Source organism: Carassius gibelio, chromosome B21 (genome assembly GCF_023724105.1).
Source record: "Carassius gibelio isolate Cgi1373 ecotype wild population from Czech Republic chromosome B21, carGib1.2-hapl.c, whole genome shotgun sequence".
Classification (NCBI taxonomy): domain Eukaryota; kingdom Metazoa; phylum Chordata; class Actinopteri; order Cypriniformes; family Cyprinidae; genus Carassius; species Carassius gibelio.
The window spans coordinates 25627446-25644910 of NC_068416.1; the positions used below are offsets into that span (position 1 = coordinate 25627446).

The following is a 17465-nucleotide window of genomic DNA, read 5'->3' on the forward strand; positions in this document are numbered from 1 at the left end:
TAAATAGATTTTAGCTTAACTTCTGATTTCAAAATAAAAAACAATGGTTTATAATTGCCATACTTGCATTTATGAATACTAAACTTTGCCAGCAAAAGTAATTAATTAATTAAATAGTATTCTTTATGGAATGACATGTCATAAGTAAAAAAAAAAAAAAAACCTTTTCTAAACAAAGTTAAAGGCTGGGCATGATTTATTTTTCACGTCACTGGCGGATAGGCACGATGGGCGGGGCTTCTGTGCGTCTCTGTCGTCATCCTCAAGCGACGAGTGATTCTACTCGACGTCGCATATGACAAATAAGACATTTCAGCCTTAGTAGAGAGCTTGCGTGTGTTTAAACACAACAGTTATCTAGGTTACCTTTCGATAATGACTTCTCGGTTATGTTTCTTTTTATTCAGGCCTAGAATTCCCAGATCACGTGGCGCGGTTCCCAAAACATCATGTAGCACCGCTGGAGGAAAGCATGAGGAGGCACAGAAAAGAGCAACGAGCTCGTCTTTACATCTTTCTCATTCGTTACTGGAGCCTTCTGTGTCACACAGCGGAGGCAGACTGAGTTTCTGCAGGAGCTTCTCTACTTCTGTAAGAAGGACTGAAGCCATCGGACAGCTGCAGTCAACACACTATCACCTGGTTTACACCTGCAAAGTAAGATTATACTTCTGTCTGTGCTTGTTTTCTTATTTAGAGGAACTTGACTACTTGGATAATGTTCAGTGAGTCATTTAATTGCATGTGTTGTCTCTAGGTGTGCTCCACTCGCTCTATGAAGAAAATATCCAAAATAGCCTATCACAAGGGTGTTGTGATTGTAACTTGTCCTGGATGTAAAAACCACCACATCATTGCTGATAATTTAAAGTGGTTTTCTGACCTGGAGGGGAAAAGGTGTGGATGTTTTAAGCCCTAAACACACGCCATGATTTTCAGCTGTCCCATAATGTTATACATTTATTTTCATTTATAAAGACCTAATTTATTCAGCGGAAAAAAAATAATAATAAATCAATGTGTGTAAAAAAAATGTTTTTCTATTTTTTACATTTTATTTCTATTTCTTATTATTTCCAATTAATTTATTATTTATCTTTTATTTATATACTTATTTTAATCCTCCTTTTGTATTTATTTCTATATTGTCTATTTTATACATTTTATTTCTTATTATTTTCAATTAATTTATTATTTTTATTTTATTTATATATTTAGTTTAATCTTCTTTTGTATTTATTTTTATATTTTTTTCTCTCTCCAGTGAACCCCAGTTTTAAAAAAACCCCCATCTAAAAATTATTAAAATAATTATTGTTTACACCTAATTATACATGTTGTAAAATAACATTTAAATAACTAATTTTGTCATTTATATTACATTGCAGTATTATTTCTGCTAACTATAGTACTGTACTGCTAGATTTATTATTTAAATCTAATTTTTATGATTTATTTGATTCCAAGTAAATCCCCTGTTCCAGAGTTGGAAAACCTAAAGCATTAAGACAAAAAATGTACGTTGACATCTGTTTGTTCTGTGTTGAATATAGAAACATAGAGGAAATATTGGCTGCTAAAGGAGAATCAGTCCAAAGAGTTCAAGGGGACGAGGCCCTGGAAATTTTTGCTGAGGAATCAATAAACGAGGTGTCAAAAAATAATCCAGATGATCCAAAACCAACACATCTGAGCGATGGTTCAGATAAAACATGATTGACATTTGTTAACCGCATCACTGCACATTTATAATTGTTATATTTTTAATAATGTTCTTAATAAAGCACTAAAACAACCATCTAATCACTTTGGAGAAGTTGTTTTTAAGTGTTAGGTCCCCTCTTGTGGTCACTGACACATTTTCACTTCAATGAAATTTTCAAACTCATCACACTTTATCAGCAACCTTCGGCTGGTTAACATGAATACAGCTAAATCAATGCTGTTTACGAGTTACATATGTATATAATAATAATAATATATATATATAGATATATTTTAAAAGTTATTTTTCCCCTTTCAGTTAAATATTTGTTCATTAAGAATAAATGAACTTAAAAAATACTTTAAAAAAGTATTCGAAGATGGATTGATTACAATGTTTGATTACAAGTTTCGTTTCGTAGAGTTTTTTTTTTTTTTTTAAATATAAATGTATAAAAACTATGGTAGAATGGCATCAACAGAAACAGATTTCGGACGAGGGGCGGGGCTTTAAAATAATAATAAAAATTATACATTTCATGCTTCAATTCTATACAATCTATTCTCAGTTCAACATGAATTAAAGTTTCTCAGTATCATTTCTCAATTGTAAATTATTGTCTAGACTGCTGAAGAAACATCGCATAGACAGGGTCACATGACACCTGTTACTTTTTTCAGCGCTGCACTAAACGGACCAATCACAATCGTTAGCAGATAATAACATAGCTGCTTTAAAACTGCATTCTTCTAAAGTGGTTTCTACTTATATGTCAGGAATCAATCTAGGACATTTGTAGATTTAAAAGATGATACCTTCTAATCAACAAATTACAAAAAAAATTCATGAAAACACTTCATGATATTTGAATGATCCTCAGTGGAGACTAGCCCTTCTGAGTCACCTAGCGCCCCCCGGAGACACTTGCAGAAATGTCCCTTCCTTAAACATTTTCTAACTAGTACGGTAACATTGGAGTACTTTTCGTTCGCGGATGATAGTGACAGCCTCCAACCGATGATCGATCATCTAAAGAACGCGTTTATGCATTCACCTGCACTCCGTACTTGAAGAAAACCTTGTTTTTGTTACTGTACCAGCATGAATTCAGCCGGACTGCTGTGTGAAACCGAGCGGCTGCGGCACCGGCACCGTCCTTTCCTGATCGGGGTGAGCTGAGGAACGGCCAGCGGAAAGGTACGAAACACTGCATGCATGATGGAAACGGATACATAAGCGTTTTAATGCATGCAAACCAACTGTTTCCTTTAAGCCAAGTCAAAGTCAATGTGTATCTCTTTTGTGCCTTAAATATATAGTGCATTATTGCATTTAAGTAAAATGCATTCAAGAACAGCATGCAGAATTTAATTACAGACAGGAATATTTAGTAATTTACACAGATAACCTACAGCAATAGCAACAGGCCCTTGAATGATCATCTAGTGTCAACTTGTAACAGCATCTGTAATGATATTCAGACTGATCCAATTGCAAATAGACTACTAGATTGTCAGTCGAAGCCAGTTACTTCTGTTTTTCTCCTGTCAGTCCACAGTGTGTGCAAAAATCATGGAGCTTTTGGGACAGAATAAGGTGGATCATCACCAGAGGAAGGTCACTATCGTCAGCCAGGACAGTTTCTACCAGGTTCTCACTCCAGAACAGAAGGCCAAAGCTTTGAAAGGCCAGTACAACTTTGACCATCCAGGTAAAAAAAAATAGTGAATTATTCAACTGTGTGTAAAAATACTCATTTGATCTTTATGTTTTCAAAACCATTGCAAGAAAAGTTATGTAATGACATGAGGGTCATTAAATTACACTTTTAATGCACAATTATGTTTTCTCTCTCTCAGATGCGTTTGATACAGAGTTAATGTGTCAGACGCTGAAGGACATCGTAGAAGGAAAGGTGGTGGAGGTTCCCACGTATGATTTCGTCACCCATTCCAGGCAATAAGACACGCTTTTCCCTCATAATGTTACGTCGAGCACTGACACACTTTCTCTCTATGTGTACTTTGATGATTTGGAGAAATGTAGCATTGCATCACTTTTTTTTTTAGCAATGGATGCTCTGCAGTGAATGGGTGCCGTCAGATTGAGAGTCCAAACAGCTGATAAAAACATCACAATAATCCAGTCTCACTTCAGTCAGTCAATAAACATCTCGTGAAGTGAAAAGTTGTGTGTTTGTAAGATAAAAATCTATCATAAAGATGTTTTATGGGTCTTCTATCCATAATATTGTTTCCTTCTTGGAAAAAGTCATCTCATCTGAATCAGGAGAGAAATATGCACTGATCAAGCACGGTTTACAAATGAAAACAGTCCAGAACAGTTCTAAACCATCTAAAGTGATGGTTTGAAGTTAAAAACATCTTAGTGATGGATTTGTTTCTCACAAACGCGCAACTTTTCACTTCACAAGATGTTCACTGATGGGCTGGAGTGGTGTGGTTTACTTGTGAATTATTGTGATGTTTTTATCAGCTGTTTAGACTCTCATTCTGACGGCACCCATTCACTGCAGAGCATCCATTGCTGAGCAAGTGACGGAATGCTACATTTCTCAAAATCTGATGAAAACACAAACTCATCTACATCTTGGATGACCTGAGGGTGAGCACATTCTCAGCCAATTTACATTTTGGAGGAACTACTCCTTTAAGAATGCCTTAATCTGAGTCACCTGACCCTCAGCGTGAACTTTAACCTGTAGTCACATCTTTCTCAAAGAGGAACAGTTCTGTATATATAAAACATTGTATGTCACAGTTCACATGCTAATCACATTAATCTCTACTCGTATGATATTTATAACAATTTTTTACAGGTTAAACTCAATGTTCATCAGGCCAGTCTGTTTTTCATTGCCAGATCCGTTTCAATATAAAAGTCCACTTGTTTTGTTACTTTTATCAAGTATAATGACTTTTTAATACTTGAAATAAAGTTTCAGGGCTTCGTAAGGGTGAAACTCCTGTTTGGTCAGGATAAGACATGAAATAAAGTAAAATACTTCTAGTGAAATAAAGTGATAGTTTAGTATTTAAAATATTAATCTCATTATCACTGATCTGTCTCTTTATTTTTAATGTTCTGCATCATTTATGTTGTTCACCTCACTCTGTAATTTGTTCCTGAATGTGAATATCTTAAACAAGATCTTTATTGTAATCAGATTTATCATTTTTTCTTGTACAAACCTTTTTTTAAACATTAAAGAGAACATGCTTATGTGAATAAATATTTTTATTTTGTACATTTTACATCGTGTTTGATTTAAGAAATAGTGTCAGATTCATTTCATTTATGTGAACACAGTTTTCATAGTACTATGAAAAGCACTATAAAAATGAAGGTTATGTACCATAGTAATACCTGAAAATACCAGGGTACTTAAATGACTATTTACACCTAAATACAGACTATATACACCATTGTGTATATCTGAGAAACTTTTTATTGGTTATTAGGTATGTGATTGTATTGTACCATAATACTTATTCTGAATTTACAAAAAGAATATCCTCAGAAAATCATGGTATTACTATAACGTGAGAGTAGCATTATAGTAACTTGATACAGATTGATTACTTTATTCAGTGATCGTGATATTTATATAATACTCCAATATACACAAATTATTTGAATAGTTTTAGGTCGGACAGATTTTTCAGTGTTTTAGAAAAATGTTTTAGTCTCTCCTGTTCAACCAAGGCTGCATTTATTTGACCCAAAAATACAGTAAAAAGTTTACTTAAAAAGTTACTTAAAAACCATTGTTGACAAGTACAGAGGTTTTCTTTACTTTAACACTGTTGCTGCGAGTTGTTATTCATGTCTACGGGTAGAAACAACCCCAATAATGTGCAGTTCACACCCTGGAAAGCAATTTTTAGTGAAAACCTATCTATTTTCTGATTAATAGAAAGTTCAAAATAATTAATTTGAAATGAAATTCTTTTGTAACTGTATAAGTGCCTTTACTGTCATCTTTGATCAATTTAGTGCAATGCTAAATAAAACTGATCTATACATTTTTGGGCATTGGTACTATATATGGCACTTTTTGTAGGTGTAAACGTGTTAAGTGCAGTTTTGGAAAAATACACATAAAATACAAAGAGCAGTTTTATTGTTGGTTGAATATACAGGATTTCATAGCTATAACAGGAAAAAATTCCCAGAAGTAGGTAAACATCACAGACGCCACACACACACACACACACACACACACACTGAAGAAAGTGGCTTCAGCTTCCCTTCTCCAATATGTGAATAATGACGTTCTGTAGAAAAAACATATTCTCTCTCTCTCACACACACACACACACACACACACACTCTCTCTCTCTCTCTCTCTCACACACACACACACACACACTCTCTCTCTCTCTCTCTCTCTCTCTCTCTCTCTGATGCTCAGAGATCACAGCATATTCAGTCCTCATGTTTTTAGTTTTTTTTTTTGCCTCATAATGTCATTTTAGTGCATGACTCGTTTGGTTTGAAAATATATGTCCTCTGCTCTTTCTACATGATGGGAGATTATACATCACACCTGTACATGTACATTTATACAGAACATATCATACACATCCCAAAAAAAACAAAAAAACATCCACCAGCACGCTGTCAAACTGAGCCCCGCCCCTCTCTGTGACATCACAGTCTGCTTCGGTAAATGGTAAGGTCATTTTTTGCAATAAACAAAAGATCTTAAAAATATATAAATTAGATTTGGATGAAGAAAAAAGCCATTACGATTATTTTTTATTTCATTTTTTGCATTATGACACTATTCATGACAATTAAGCTTGAGATTATATACAAGATATTATGATGTCCGCATCAAAAGAAATAAACAAAAGTGATTTAATATCCATAGAAAGCACATTAAATATAAGTGTCTACTTTTAAGATTTCAAATAAGTTTAGAGAATAAAGGGTCAAAATTTGGTTGAAAATTTTATATATTGTCATTCAGCATAACAACATTTCTGTAAAAAAAAAAAAAAAAATGCTTATTCTGACTGGTAAAAGATACAAAAATAATAAGGGAGCATATTAAATTTGATTGTTTTAAATGAAAAAAAAAAAATGAACGAAACCAAGAATAATGGCAAATAAAAAAAAAATGTAAAAATACACCTAATTAGTATTTGGGGAGAAAGTCTTTTATTATGTCATAAATTGATTAAATTTTTGTTTTAAATATGCCTGACAAGATTGTTACACTGAATGACATTTTAGTGGTTGTCTTCTGTAAATAAGGAAAAATTTTTGATATTTATATTTTCCTCTGACAAACAAAAACAAAGCTGCAATTAAATTCAACAGAAAACTTTAGGGAAAAATTTAGGAAAAATAACAACTATTCATACCAGTATTACACATTGTTTTATGCTTTTTTTCATCTTTGACCTATATATATATATGTATATATATCCAACCTTATTTATAAAGCATGAACACTTTTCTTTGTGATTTGTAAATCTTTTTTATGTATTGAATAATTTAATGATTTTCTGTTTGAATCTTTAAAAAAATATTTTCATGTAAACTTGTGAAAAAAAATTCATAAATGCTATATGGACAATTACAATTTCTTTTTAATTTTTTTTTTTTTTTTTTTATGAATGTGAACCATTTTCCCCCTTTAAATTAGGATTAATTTAATTCACAGTACAACAAATACTACAATTATGTTTGTGCCTTACAAATGCACATTACTTTTTACTGATTTTACTAATTAAATTGAGTTCAAATTAACATTAATATTTTTATATTCATGCATTTTTGAATTTCTTTATGCAATCATTTATTTATTTGCATTTTGCAAGCTACTGATAATTGGGAAGTAAATGTGCATGAAAAGAAATAGTCATGAAAATAATGTCACAATGTAAATTTTATTTTTTTTTTAAGGTAAAAAAAGCACGTTCTTGACGATTTTTTGGAATTTGAGGACCATGTGACAGCGTAAACAGTTATAATGAGGGATGCACATGATCACACACAAAACAATATAGCAAGACGATGTGAAAAATGAGTCCAAACGTCCAGTTTGTTCTTTAATTTTCTAATAATATAGTCCATTACTCAACACGTCTGTCAAAACATATTCATTTCAACAGACCAGTGACTATTCCTTATAAAACGCTTATAAGATTGCACACATGTCTGCCTGTTTCCCAAGCGACCCATTTCCAAACGGGTGAATCGTAGGTTGAATCAATAGACCTTTGGGAGGTCAAAACGGTACGTCTGAGCGGGACAAACAAACACAAACTCACTACATCAGGCACAGTGTATTATTATCAAATCAACCAAGCCCTCTTAGAGTGTGTCTTTCTGTACAGCCACACATCAGTACACGCAAACATAGAAAGTTGTGAGGATTTAGCTTTATATCACAGCGTTGGGGTCCTCTGTGTGCGCGCGATTGCATATCTGAATATCTATACTGAATCAGGATTCCCCTCCTGAGGTTTTAAAGTCAACAGTCAGGGAAAAATACTGCCCATGTCTCAATTTATTGGTGCAAATAGGAGCCTGCGTGTGTCGGTTCAGCCCATATCAGCTCCAGAACCGGATTACGAACTCTAGTGTGGGTTCCCAAGGTTCTGCAGGAGGTTCAGGTCTCACCGTAAACTGTCTCTGAGGTTCTAGATTTTAGGTTCTAGGTCTTCTCCTCGCGCTCTGTCCTGCGCCGCGAGATGTTTCGTGGTTTGATCTTGAGCGAGAGCTCCCATAATGCCTCCTCTGCCAGGTGATCGCTAAAGTCGTTGAAGAACGAGACGATGTCTTCGTTCCGTTTCAGTTCGTAGTGTCTACAGAGACGATTAAAGATACAAATTAATAATGGAATCAATTTTTTTAAATCAGTTACTAGTGAAATCTGAATATAATAAATTTTATAATAAACTAATTCATATTAATGTGCATACATTTTTTTTAAAATAAACGTATAGTTCCAGATCAATAAAATATATGGATTGAAAAATAATGTTTTGGTAAAATATCCTATATCTACTTTTTATATCATATAGATTTTTTCGAATCGTTCCTAATTCTGATTCTTTATTTCGTAGTGGCTCAACATCTCAATTATTCATTTCTCTGTCATAATTATGGCTTCTAATGTCAATTTCGACTTGGTCAAAAATTACTAACTTGGTTTTTTGTCAATTTCATCATATTAATTTCGACATATGTCAATTATTTTTAATCATAATTTTGAGGTTCCATGTAAAAATGGTGTCTTTAATGTCATAATTTTAACTTTGTCATAATTGTTTTTGTCATAATTTCTACTTTTTACCTCTTCACTCTTGTATCTCATAACTTTGTTATTTTCTTGTCAATTATTACTAATTGTCATAATCATGGCTGTCATAATCAATTGTGCCATAATAAATATGACTGCCATTATTGTTTTTCATAATTTTGACTTATCTCATCTCATAATGAGTCAGTATCTCATAACTGACTTTTTATTTTTGTAACTTTTTATGTTACAATAGTGTATTTTCTGTCATAATTATGACTTATGATATTTTTTTTACATCAATTTAACTTTTTACATCATGTCAATTATTTTTGCGTTCAGTATCTTAAAATTTTTGTGATTTTTATGCAATAATTATGATTAACTAAGTAAATGATTTTTGATTTGACCACAGTTCTTCATGCTTCATTCTACAAGTCTGTAAGAGCAAAGTCTACGCAGAGTTTTGGACTGCATCTTGAATCGCATCTAATCTAATCTCATGCTCGTCTAGCGCTGGGTTTCAGGCCGATCAGCAGATTACTCACACTTGCTGGAAGCGTCTCATGCTGTCCAGAATGTTGAACTGCTGCCAGCGCTTGGAGAAATTCACTTTACCATCAATAAAATCCGGGTTTCCGAGGTGAACGAATGTCAAGTCCTGTAGGATCAAACCCCTGTCAGGAAAACAAAACAAAAAAAACTTCACATGTATATATAATATACACCAGATTAATGCAGTTTTGGATGTTTATTTTTATTGACACATTCTATTTAGTTTTATTTAATAATTTTTGTTGTTGTTGAAATTCCGTAGATCTGTAGAAAACACCAGATGTGCATGTCAGTGCATTCCTAACAAAAACTATTAAAATAATTTTCAGTAAATAAAATAAAAAGCTGAAAAAAAAGAAAAAAAAACTTCAATGAAAATAGAATAGAAATATTGCATTGGCAACTTACCTGTTTGATGAAGAAATAAAAAGACAAAAAAAAAAAGACAAATAAAATAAAGATAATTTTTTTTTTAAATAACAACAAAAGCACAAAATTACTACAATTGTAAAATTAAATAAAAAATAGAACTCAAAGTATTTAAATCAAAACGTAATTAAATATATGAATAATTACATAATACTAAAACAACAATGGTGCTTAAAACAGTTTGTTGAAGAAATAAAATGACTAAAGTGCATTAAATAAAAATATAGCAAAACAAAAACCTAAAAAAAAAGAACGAAACAATTACAGAAACGTAAAACTAAAATTAAAATATACAAATTAAAAAAGTCATTTAAAAATATAGCTGCAAGCAGCAATCACGGGGCCAAGCATTCCAGCGGCAACATCAGGAGCTAAGCAGACCAAATGCAACAATGAATAATGAAATTAATAATTGCATGATTGTAATTGAAATGGCTGAAAATCGTTAATAAAAGTTCCACAGTGAGGAGCTAAGCATGGCATGGAGCATCAGACCAAATGCAACGAGTAAGAAAAGCAAATATTGGAAGAGTGTAATTGAAACAGCCAGTAAAACTCCAGTAAAATGATGCATTATCATTTTTGGAAAATAGGTGGCGCTGTAATCAAATCGCTTTGTTGTGTTCTGTGGGAGTTGACAATGTTGTGGGCAATTTCTTTCAAAATACTTACAGACCTTTAGGGCAATGAGTCGAACATGCCCACCGAGTTTCGTTCCGATCGACTTCCATTAACCTTGTCAAATAGGTGCTTAAAGTTGTTTGGCCAATGGCGGCCATGTTTTTTAAGATAAGTGAAATTCCTCATAGAGCACTTGTGCCACATTGGGCCATATCAATTTTCAAGTTGATTGGATCAACGGTTGCTTAGTTATAGCCATTTGATTTTTTTTCATCCTGTAGCGCCACCAAGTGGCAGATATGGAAAAAAAATAATAATTTGACTAAAGTTTTTGTTCATGCATATGAGTTCTGAGTTTGGTGAAGATATCTCATTTTGTTCCCGAGTTATAGCCTTTTTCGTAAAATTGGTCCATGAATTTGAATGTTTTGGGTCACCTGGTTTTTTGTTCAGTCTTGATCAAACCACTGCAATAATATTCTCTGGACTCTCTAGATCAATAATTTTCAAAAATATGTTGCATTTTGTCCTTTGGTTAGCTATAAGAGGTCATTTAGGAAAGGGCCGTGGCCACATGTAACCTAAAGCCTATAAAACTGAAACAAAAACTCAAAACTTTATGAAACTTGGTTATAACATGTGAAAGATGACCCACCAAGCATGCAAAGTTTCATTAAGATCAGAAAATAGCTGGTGCTATAACAGTTAAACAGGCCTAAAAAACAAAAGATTTCTGTTGTGAATGGCATTAAACTGCAAAAAAAAGGGGTAATATAATCACACATGCATTAGATCTGTATTTTTTCTAAACAATCATGCAAAATTTAACAGAGATTAGGTAAAAAAGAACACTGTAATATTTATAAAGCTTCAAAACCCAGTGTTAAATAAAAAATTGCAATTATAACCACTAGATGTCACCGGAAGACCACTAATGAGCTCACTAAAGACTAAAACATTACAGTTTATGGGCTTGTTAAAGGATTCATCTAGAAAAAATTTATATTACTATTATTTAATATTACTGTTCAAGCATTTCAGATCACATTGAGTCAAAGTTTACCAATTTATTCATACAGATATATCTAATGTTTATAATTATGCCAGATTATGATTGCAATGAAACCTGAAAAATGACATAGAAGCCCATAAAAACAGAAGACTTGCAATAGGTTTTATCACCCATCATTTGTTTTAATTATCTATATATATAACAAAATGTGTGCATCTGTGTGTGGGTTTAAGCATGCTTATTGAGTATTAATATAGTAGTTTAAACATTTCATGTTTGTGTGTGTCTGTAATTCTGTTCTATTCTTTTACTGTCAGCCATATCTAGGTTATTTAAAATCAGTACAGTACTATTATCTAGACTGTGAAATTATACATAAATTGCGTATGCTTCTTTGGAATGAAATTAAGACAACATATAACAGTTATAAAGGTTAAAGAGACAGTGTTGTATGATAAATTGCATTTACGACCACTAGATGTCACTGGAAGACCACTAATGGGCTCACTAAAGACTAAAACATTACAGTTCATTGTCTCGATGATTGATTCATCTAGAAAAATATATATTACTATTATTTAATATTACTGTTCAAGCATTTAAGATCACATTGAGTGAAAGTTCAACAATTTATTCATACATGTATATCAAATGTTTACTATTATGTCAGAATATGAATGCAATGAAACCTGACATAGAAATGTAAGAAAAGAAGTCTTTCTGTGAGTTGTGTGTCACCTATAATTTATTTCAAATATCTACATACAACAAAATGTGTGGGCATGTACTTCTCTCTCTGTGTGTGTGTGTGTGTGTGTGTATATGCAGAGATAGAGCCTCAGACTCATTTTGTGAAGATGCCTGACATCTGAAGCAGCGCTGTACAAAAACGGTTTCGTCTATTGACACGAAATCCATAACTGTTTGTCAGCACGGTCTGAAGATGATCTGATTCAATTTTGGTGAAAATCAGACAAACGGTTGAGGATGAGTTTAAAAAAAAAGGTTTTCAACATGAATCAAAATGGCGGACAGGAAGTTTTGCTTAATATGACATAATTGGTATGTATGTTGTCGGCATGTCCCAAGGAACATTTTGAGACATGTTTCATGATAATAGGCTAATGCAATCAAAAGTTATTAGCATTATTGGAAATGTAATAATTAGCGGTTATTGATTGGTTTATTACTCTTGACCAATAGGTGGCGCTGTGACCAAAATGATGTGGCGTGGTCAATGTGATGCGACAATGTCACATATTAAGTTTTGTGTAAATATCTCCAACCTTTGCAGAGATACAGCCTCAGATGCAGTTTGGCATCTTTCCAGCAAATTCGTTGGTACGCTAATTGAAAACGGTTACGTGTATCGACACAAATTCCATAACTTTTTGCCAGCATGGTCTGAAGATGATCCAAATCAAATTTGGTGAAAATCTGAGCAACGGTCTAGGAGGAGTTCGAAAAAGTAGGTTTTCAACATGAATCAAAATGGCGGACAGGAAATTTTGCCAAAATTGATAAATGGGGTATCGGTGTTCTCGGCATGACCCAAGGAATCTATCAACATCAGCTTTGTTACAATAGGCTAATGTATGCAAAAGTTATTAGCATTTTTCAAAAAAATCGTTATAACTATTGACCACAAGGTGGCGCTGCCCCCAATTTTTTTGTGTACATTCAGGGCATGGAGCCGGACATTTTTGTAATTATTTGCGAAACGATACGGAACTTCATTCTTAAGATACAGCAATTTACAACTAAATCCAAAATGGCCGACGCCCAAAATGGCCGAATTGGGAAAATTCGGTATCATTCGACTCGGAATGATGCACTGAATCTAAAGACACCACTTTTGTGATTTTTGGCAAAACCGTTCAGAAGTTATGAGCAAAAACATGCATTTTTCATATCTCCTGACCACTAGGGGGCACAGCGCCGAAACACTGCAGGTAGTCCCAGGGAATGGTTGTTATAAGACCCACCAAGATTGGTCTCAATAGGCCAAACCGTTGCGGAGATATAGCCTCACGTTCACGTTTGCGTGCTTTTCGAAGAATTCGTTCATGAGCTATTCGGAAACGGTTTGAGAAATCAACTTGAATTCCATAACTTTTTGCCAGCATGGTCTGAAGATTATCTGATTCAATTTTCGTGACAATCGGTGCAACGGCCTAGGACGAGTTAGAATAAGTAGGTTTTACGAACAATTGACGATAGCGAAAAAACTAAGCCTTGCGATTTTTGAATTTCGGTGTCCATTCGACTCGGCATGAGCCAAGGAATCACAGGAAAAAAGAATTTTCATTTTGTGGCTTACGGTTCAAGAGTTATTAGCATCAAGTTTTTGAAAGTTTAGACAATTGGTGGCGCTAGAGAGTTTGAGTTAGAGACTTCAAATTTGCTACGGTTAATGTTCAGACAGTCCTCTATTAGTGTGCCAAATTATACAACTTTCCCGCAATCGGTTCTATGGGCTACCATAGACTTGGGGTGGAAGAAGAAGAATAATAATAATAAATATAGCTGCAAGCAGCAATTACGGGGCCAAGCACTCCAACGGCAAATGTAGTAGCTAAGCATCGCATAAAGCATCACACCAAATACATTAATGAGCAATAACAGCAATTTTGGAATTATTGTATTTGAAATGGCAAAAAAAAAAAAAACACCAATACCACCTCTAGTAGCATGATTACTTGGTTTATCAAGCTTGACCAATAGGTGACACTGTTATAAAATCAATTTGGTGTACTCTGTGTGACTTTTCAATGACACACACAAAGTTTGGTGTCAATATGCCAAAGCATTCCAGGGATACAGCCTCAAGTGTCATTTTCTCATTGTGCCTCAAATTCGTCGATGTGGTATGCGAAAACGGTTTTGTCTATCGACTCAAAATCCATAACTTTGAATCAGTATAGCCTGAAGATCATTTGATTCGAATTTGGTGAAAATCGGACATACGGTTGATGAGGAGTTCGAAAAAGTATGTTTTCAACATAAATCAAAATGGCGGACCGGAAGTTCAGCTTACCGTGGTATATTTGGTATCTATGTTATCGGCATAAGCCAGGGAATATTTTGAGCCCAGTTTCCTTCAAATAGGCTAATGCATTAAAAAGTTATTAGCATTTTAAAAAGTGTAATTACTCATGGTTAATGAATGGTTTATTACTCTTGACCAATAGGTGGCGCTGTTACCAAATTTATGTGGCATGGTCAGTGTGAGGTGGCGATGACACATACAAAGTTTGGTGCAAATATGTCAAAGTGTTGCAGAGATACAGCCTCAAATGCATTTTGGCACCCTTCCAGCAAATTCGTTGATGCGCTAAATGAGAACCGTAACGTATATCGACACAAAATCCATAACTTTTTGCCAGCATGGTCTGAAGATGATGCACGTCAAATTTGGTGAAAATTGGGCTAACGGTCTAGGAGGAGTTCGAAAAAGTAGGTTTTCAACATTAAGCAAAATGGCGGACAGGAAGTAAGGCCAATTTTCACATTATTGGTATCAATACTCTCGGCATGACCCACAGAATATAGCGAGACCATTTTAATTTTAATAGACTAATTTATTCAAAATTTATTAGCATTTATGTGATATTTCATTATAACTATTGGCCACAAGGTGGCGCTGCCACCAAACTTTTTGAGTACCTTCAGGGCATGGAGCCGAATATTTTTGTAATTATTTGCGAAACGATACGATGCTGCGTTCAAAAAATACAGCATTTTAAATCATAATTCAAAATGGCCGACGCCTAAAATGGCCGACACAGGACAATTGGATATCATTTGACTCGACATGACTCACTGAATCTAAAGAGACCAGTTGTGTGATTTTTGGCCAAACCATTCAGTAGTTATAAGCCAAAATATGCATTTTTCATATCTCCGGACCACTAGGTGGCGCTGTGTCGAAACACTGCAGGTAGTCTCAGTTCATGCTTGTTATAGCACACGCCAAGTTTGGTCTCAATATGACAAACCGTTGCCGGGATATAGCCTCACGTGCATGTTTGCGTGCTTTTCGTCAAATTTGTTTACGTGTCATTCGACAACAGTTGGACGAATCAACTTGAATTCCATAACTTTTTGCCAGCATGGTCTGAAGATGATCTGAGCCAATTTTCGTGGCAATCGGACTAACCGTCTAGGACGAGTTTGAAAAAGTAGGTTTTTCGAATAATTGAAAATAGCGAAAAAACTAAACCTTGCGATTTTTGAATTTTGGGGTTCATTCGACTTGGCATGAGCCAAGGATTCAGAGGAAAAAAGAATTTCCATTTTCTGGCTCACGGTTCAAAAGTTATTAGCATATAAACATTGAAAGTTTGAACAAGTGGTGGCGCTAAAGAGTAGGAGTCAGAGACTTCAAATTTGCTATAGTTAATGGTGGGACTGTCCTCTATCAGTGTGCCAAATTATACAACTTTCCCGCAATCGGTTCTATGGGCTGCCATAGACTTGCGGCGGAAGAAGAAGAAGAAGAAGAAGAAGCAGAATAATAATAACGCCAACGGAAACAATAGGTGCCTACGCACCTTCGGTGCTTGGCCCCTAAATATAGCTGCAAGCAGCAATTACGGGGCCAAGCACTCCAACGGCAATGTAGTAGCTAAGCATCGCATAAAGCATCACACCAAATACATTAATGAGCAATAACAGCAATTTTGGAATTATTGTATTTGAAATGGCAAAAAAAAAAAAAAAACACCAATACCACCTCTAGTAGCATGATTACTTGGTTTATCAAGCTTGACCAATAGGTGACACGGTTATAAAATCAATTTGGTGTACTCTGTGTGACTTTTCAATGACACACACAAAGTTTGGTGTCAATATGCCAAAGCATTCCAGGGATACAGCCTCAAGTGTCATTTTCTCATTGTGCCTCAAATTCGTCGATGTGGTATGCGAAAACGGTTTTGTCTATCGACTCAAAATCCATAACTTTGAATCAGTATAGCCTGAAGATCATTTGATTCGAATTTGGTGAAAATCGGACATACGGTTGATCAGGAGTTCGAAAAAGTATGTTTTCAACATAAATCAAAATGGCGGACCGGAAGTTCAGCTTACCGTGGTATATTTGGTATCTATGTTATCGGCATAAGCCAGAGAATATTTTGAGCCCAGTTTCCTTCAAATAGGCTAATGCATTAAAAAGTTATTAGCATTTTAAAAAGTGTAATTACTCATGGTTAATGAATGGTTTATTACTCTTGACCAATAGGTGGCGCTGTTACCAAATTTATGTGGCATGGTCAGTGTGAGGTGGCGATGACACATACAAAGTTTGGTGCAAATATGTCAAAGTGTTGCAGAGATACAGCCTTAAATGCATTTTGGCACCCTTCCAGCAAATTCGTTGATGCGCTAAATGAGAACCGTTACGTATATCGACACAAAATCCATAACTTTTTGCCAGCATGGTCTGAAGATGATTCACGTCAAATTTGGTGAAAATTGGGTTAACGGTCTAGGAGGAGTTCGAAAAAGTAGGTTTTCAACATTAAGCAAAATGGCGGACAGGAAGTAAGGCCAATTTTCACATTATTGGTATCAATACTCTCGGCATGACCCACAGAATATAGCGAGACCATTTTAATTTTAATAGACTAATTTATTCAAAAGTTATTAGCATTTATGTGATATTTCATTATAACTATTGGCCACAAGGTGGCGCTGCCACCAAACTTTTTGAGTACCTTCAGGGCATGGAGCCGAATATTTTTGTAATTATTTGCGAAATGATACGATGCTGCGTTCAAAAAATACAGCATTTTAAATCATAATTCAAAATGGCCGACGCCTAAAATGGCCGACACAGGAAAATTGGATATCATTTGACT

General features: G+C 34.4%; 2 protein-coding genes and 1 pseudogene across 6 annotated transcripts in view; 2 read left to right on the forward strand and 1 right to left on the reverse strand.

Annotated features, from left to right (window-relative positions):
* The first annotated feature begins 243 nt into the window (after window positions 1-243).
* LOC127985851 (DNL-type zinc finger protein) lies at window positions 244-1803 on the forward strand. The gene is made up of 3 exons (XM_052588036.1): window positions 244-657; window positions 758-897; window positions 1554-1803. Exons 1-3 carry the CDS (start codon window positions 376-378, stop codon window positions 1714-1716), a joined length of 585 nt encoding a protein of 194 aa, XP_052443996.1. The 5' UTR covers window positions 244-375; the 3' UTR covers window positions 1717-1803.
* Window positions 1804-1926: 123 nt separating this feature from the next.
* On the forward strand, window positions 1927-4980 carry LOC127985853 (uridine-cytidine kinase 1-like; annotated as a pseudogene).
* Window positions 4981-5832: 852 nt separating this feature from the next.
* Window positions 5833-17465, reverse strand: part of LOC127985854 (rap guanine nucleotide exchange factor 1-like) — a 60319-nt gene continuing 48686 nt past the window's right edge. For all 5 annotated transcript variants that reach the window (XM_052588038.1, XM_052588037.1, XM_052588040.1 and 2 more), the window contains 2 exons: window positions 9533-9661; window positions 5833-8547 (listed from right to left, as the gene is read on the reverse strand). In XM_052588038.1, the coding sequence (XP_052443998.1) occupies window positions 8397-8547; window positions 9533-9661 (280 nt within the window). In that variant the 3' untranslated portion in view covers window positions 5833-8396. The remainder of the gene's footprint in view (window positions 8548-9532; window positions 9662-17465) is intronic.

Excerpts from the sequence above, each read along its gene's own strand:
- LOC127985851 (XM_052588036.1), top strand. The coding sequence starts at position 376 with ATGACTTCTCGGTTATGTTTCTTTTTATTCAGGCCTAGAATTCCCAGA. Across the intron at positions 658-757 it reads ACCTGGTTTACACCTGCAAA|GTGTGCTCCACTCGCTCTAT; the intron begins GTAAGATTATAC and ends TGTTGTCTCTAG. Across the intron at positions 898-1,553 it reads TCTGACCTGGAGGGGAAAAG|AAACATAGAGGAAATATTGG; the intron begins GTGTGGATGTTT and ends TGTTGAATATAG.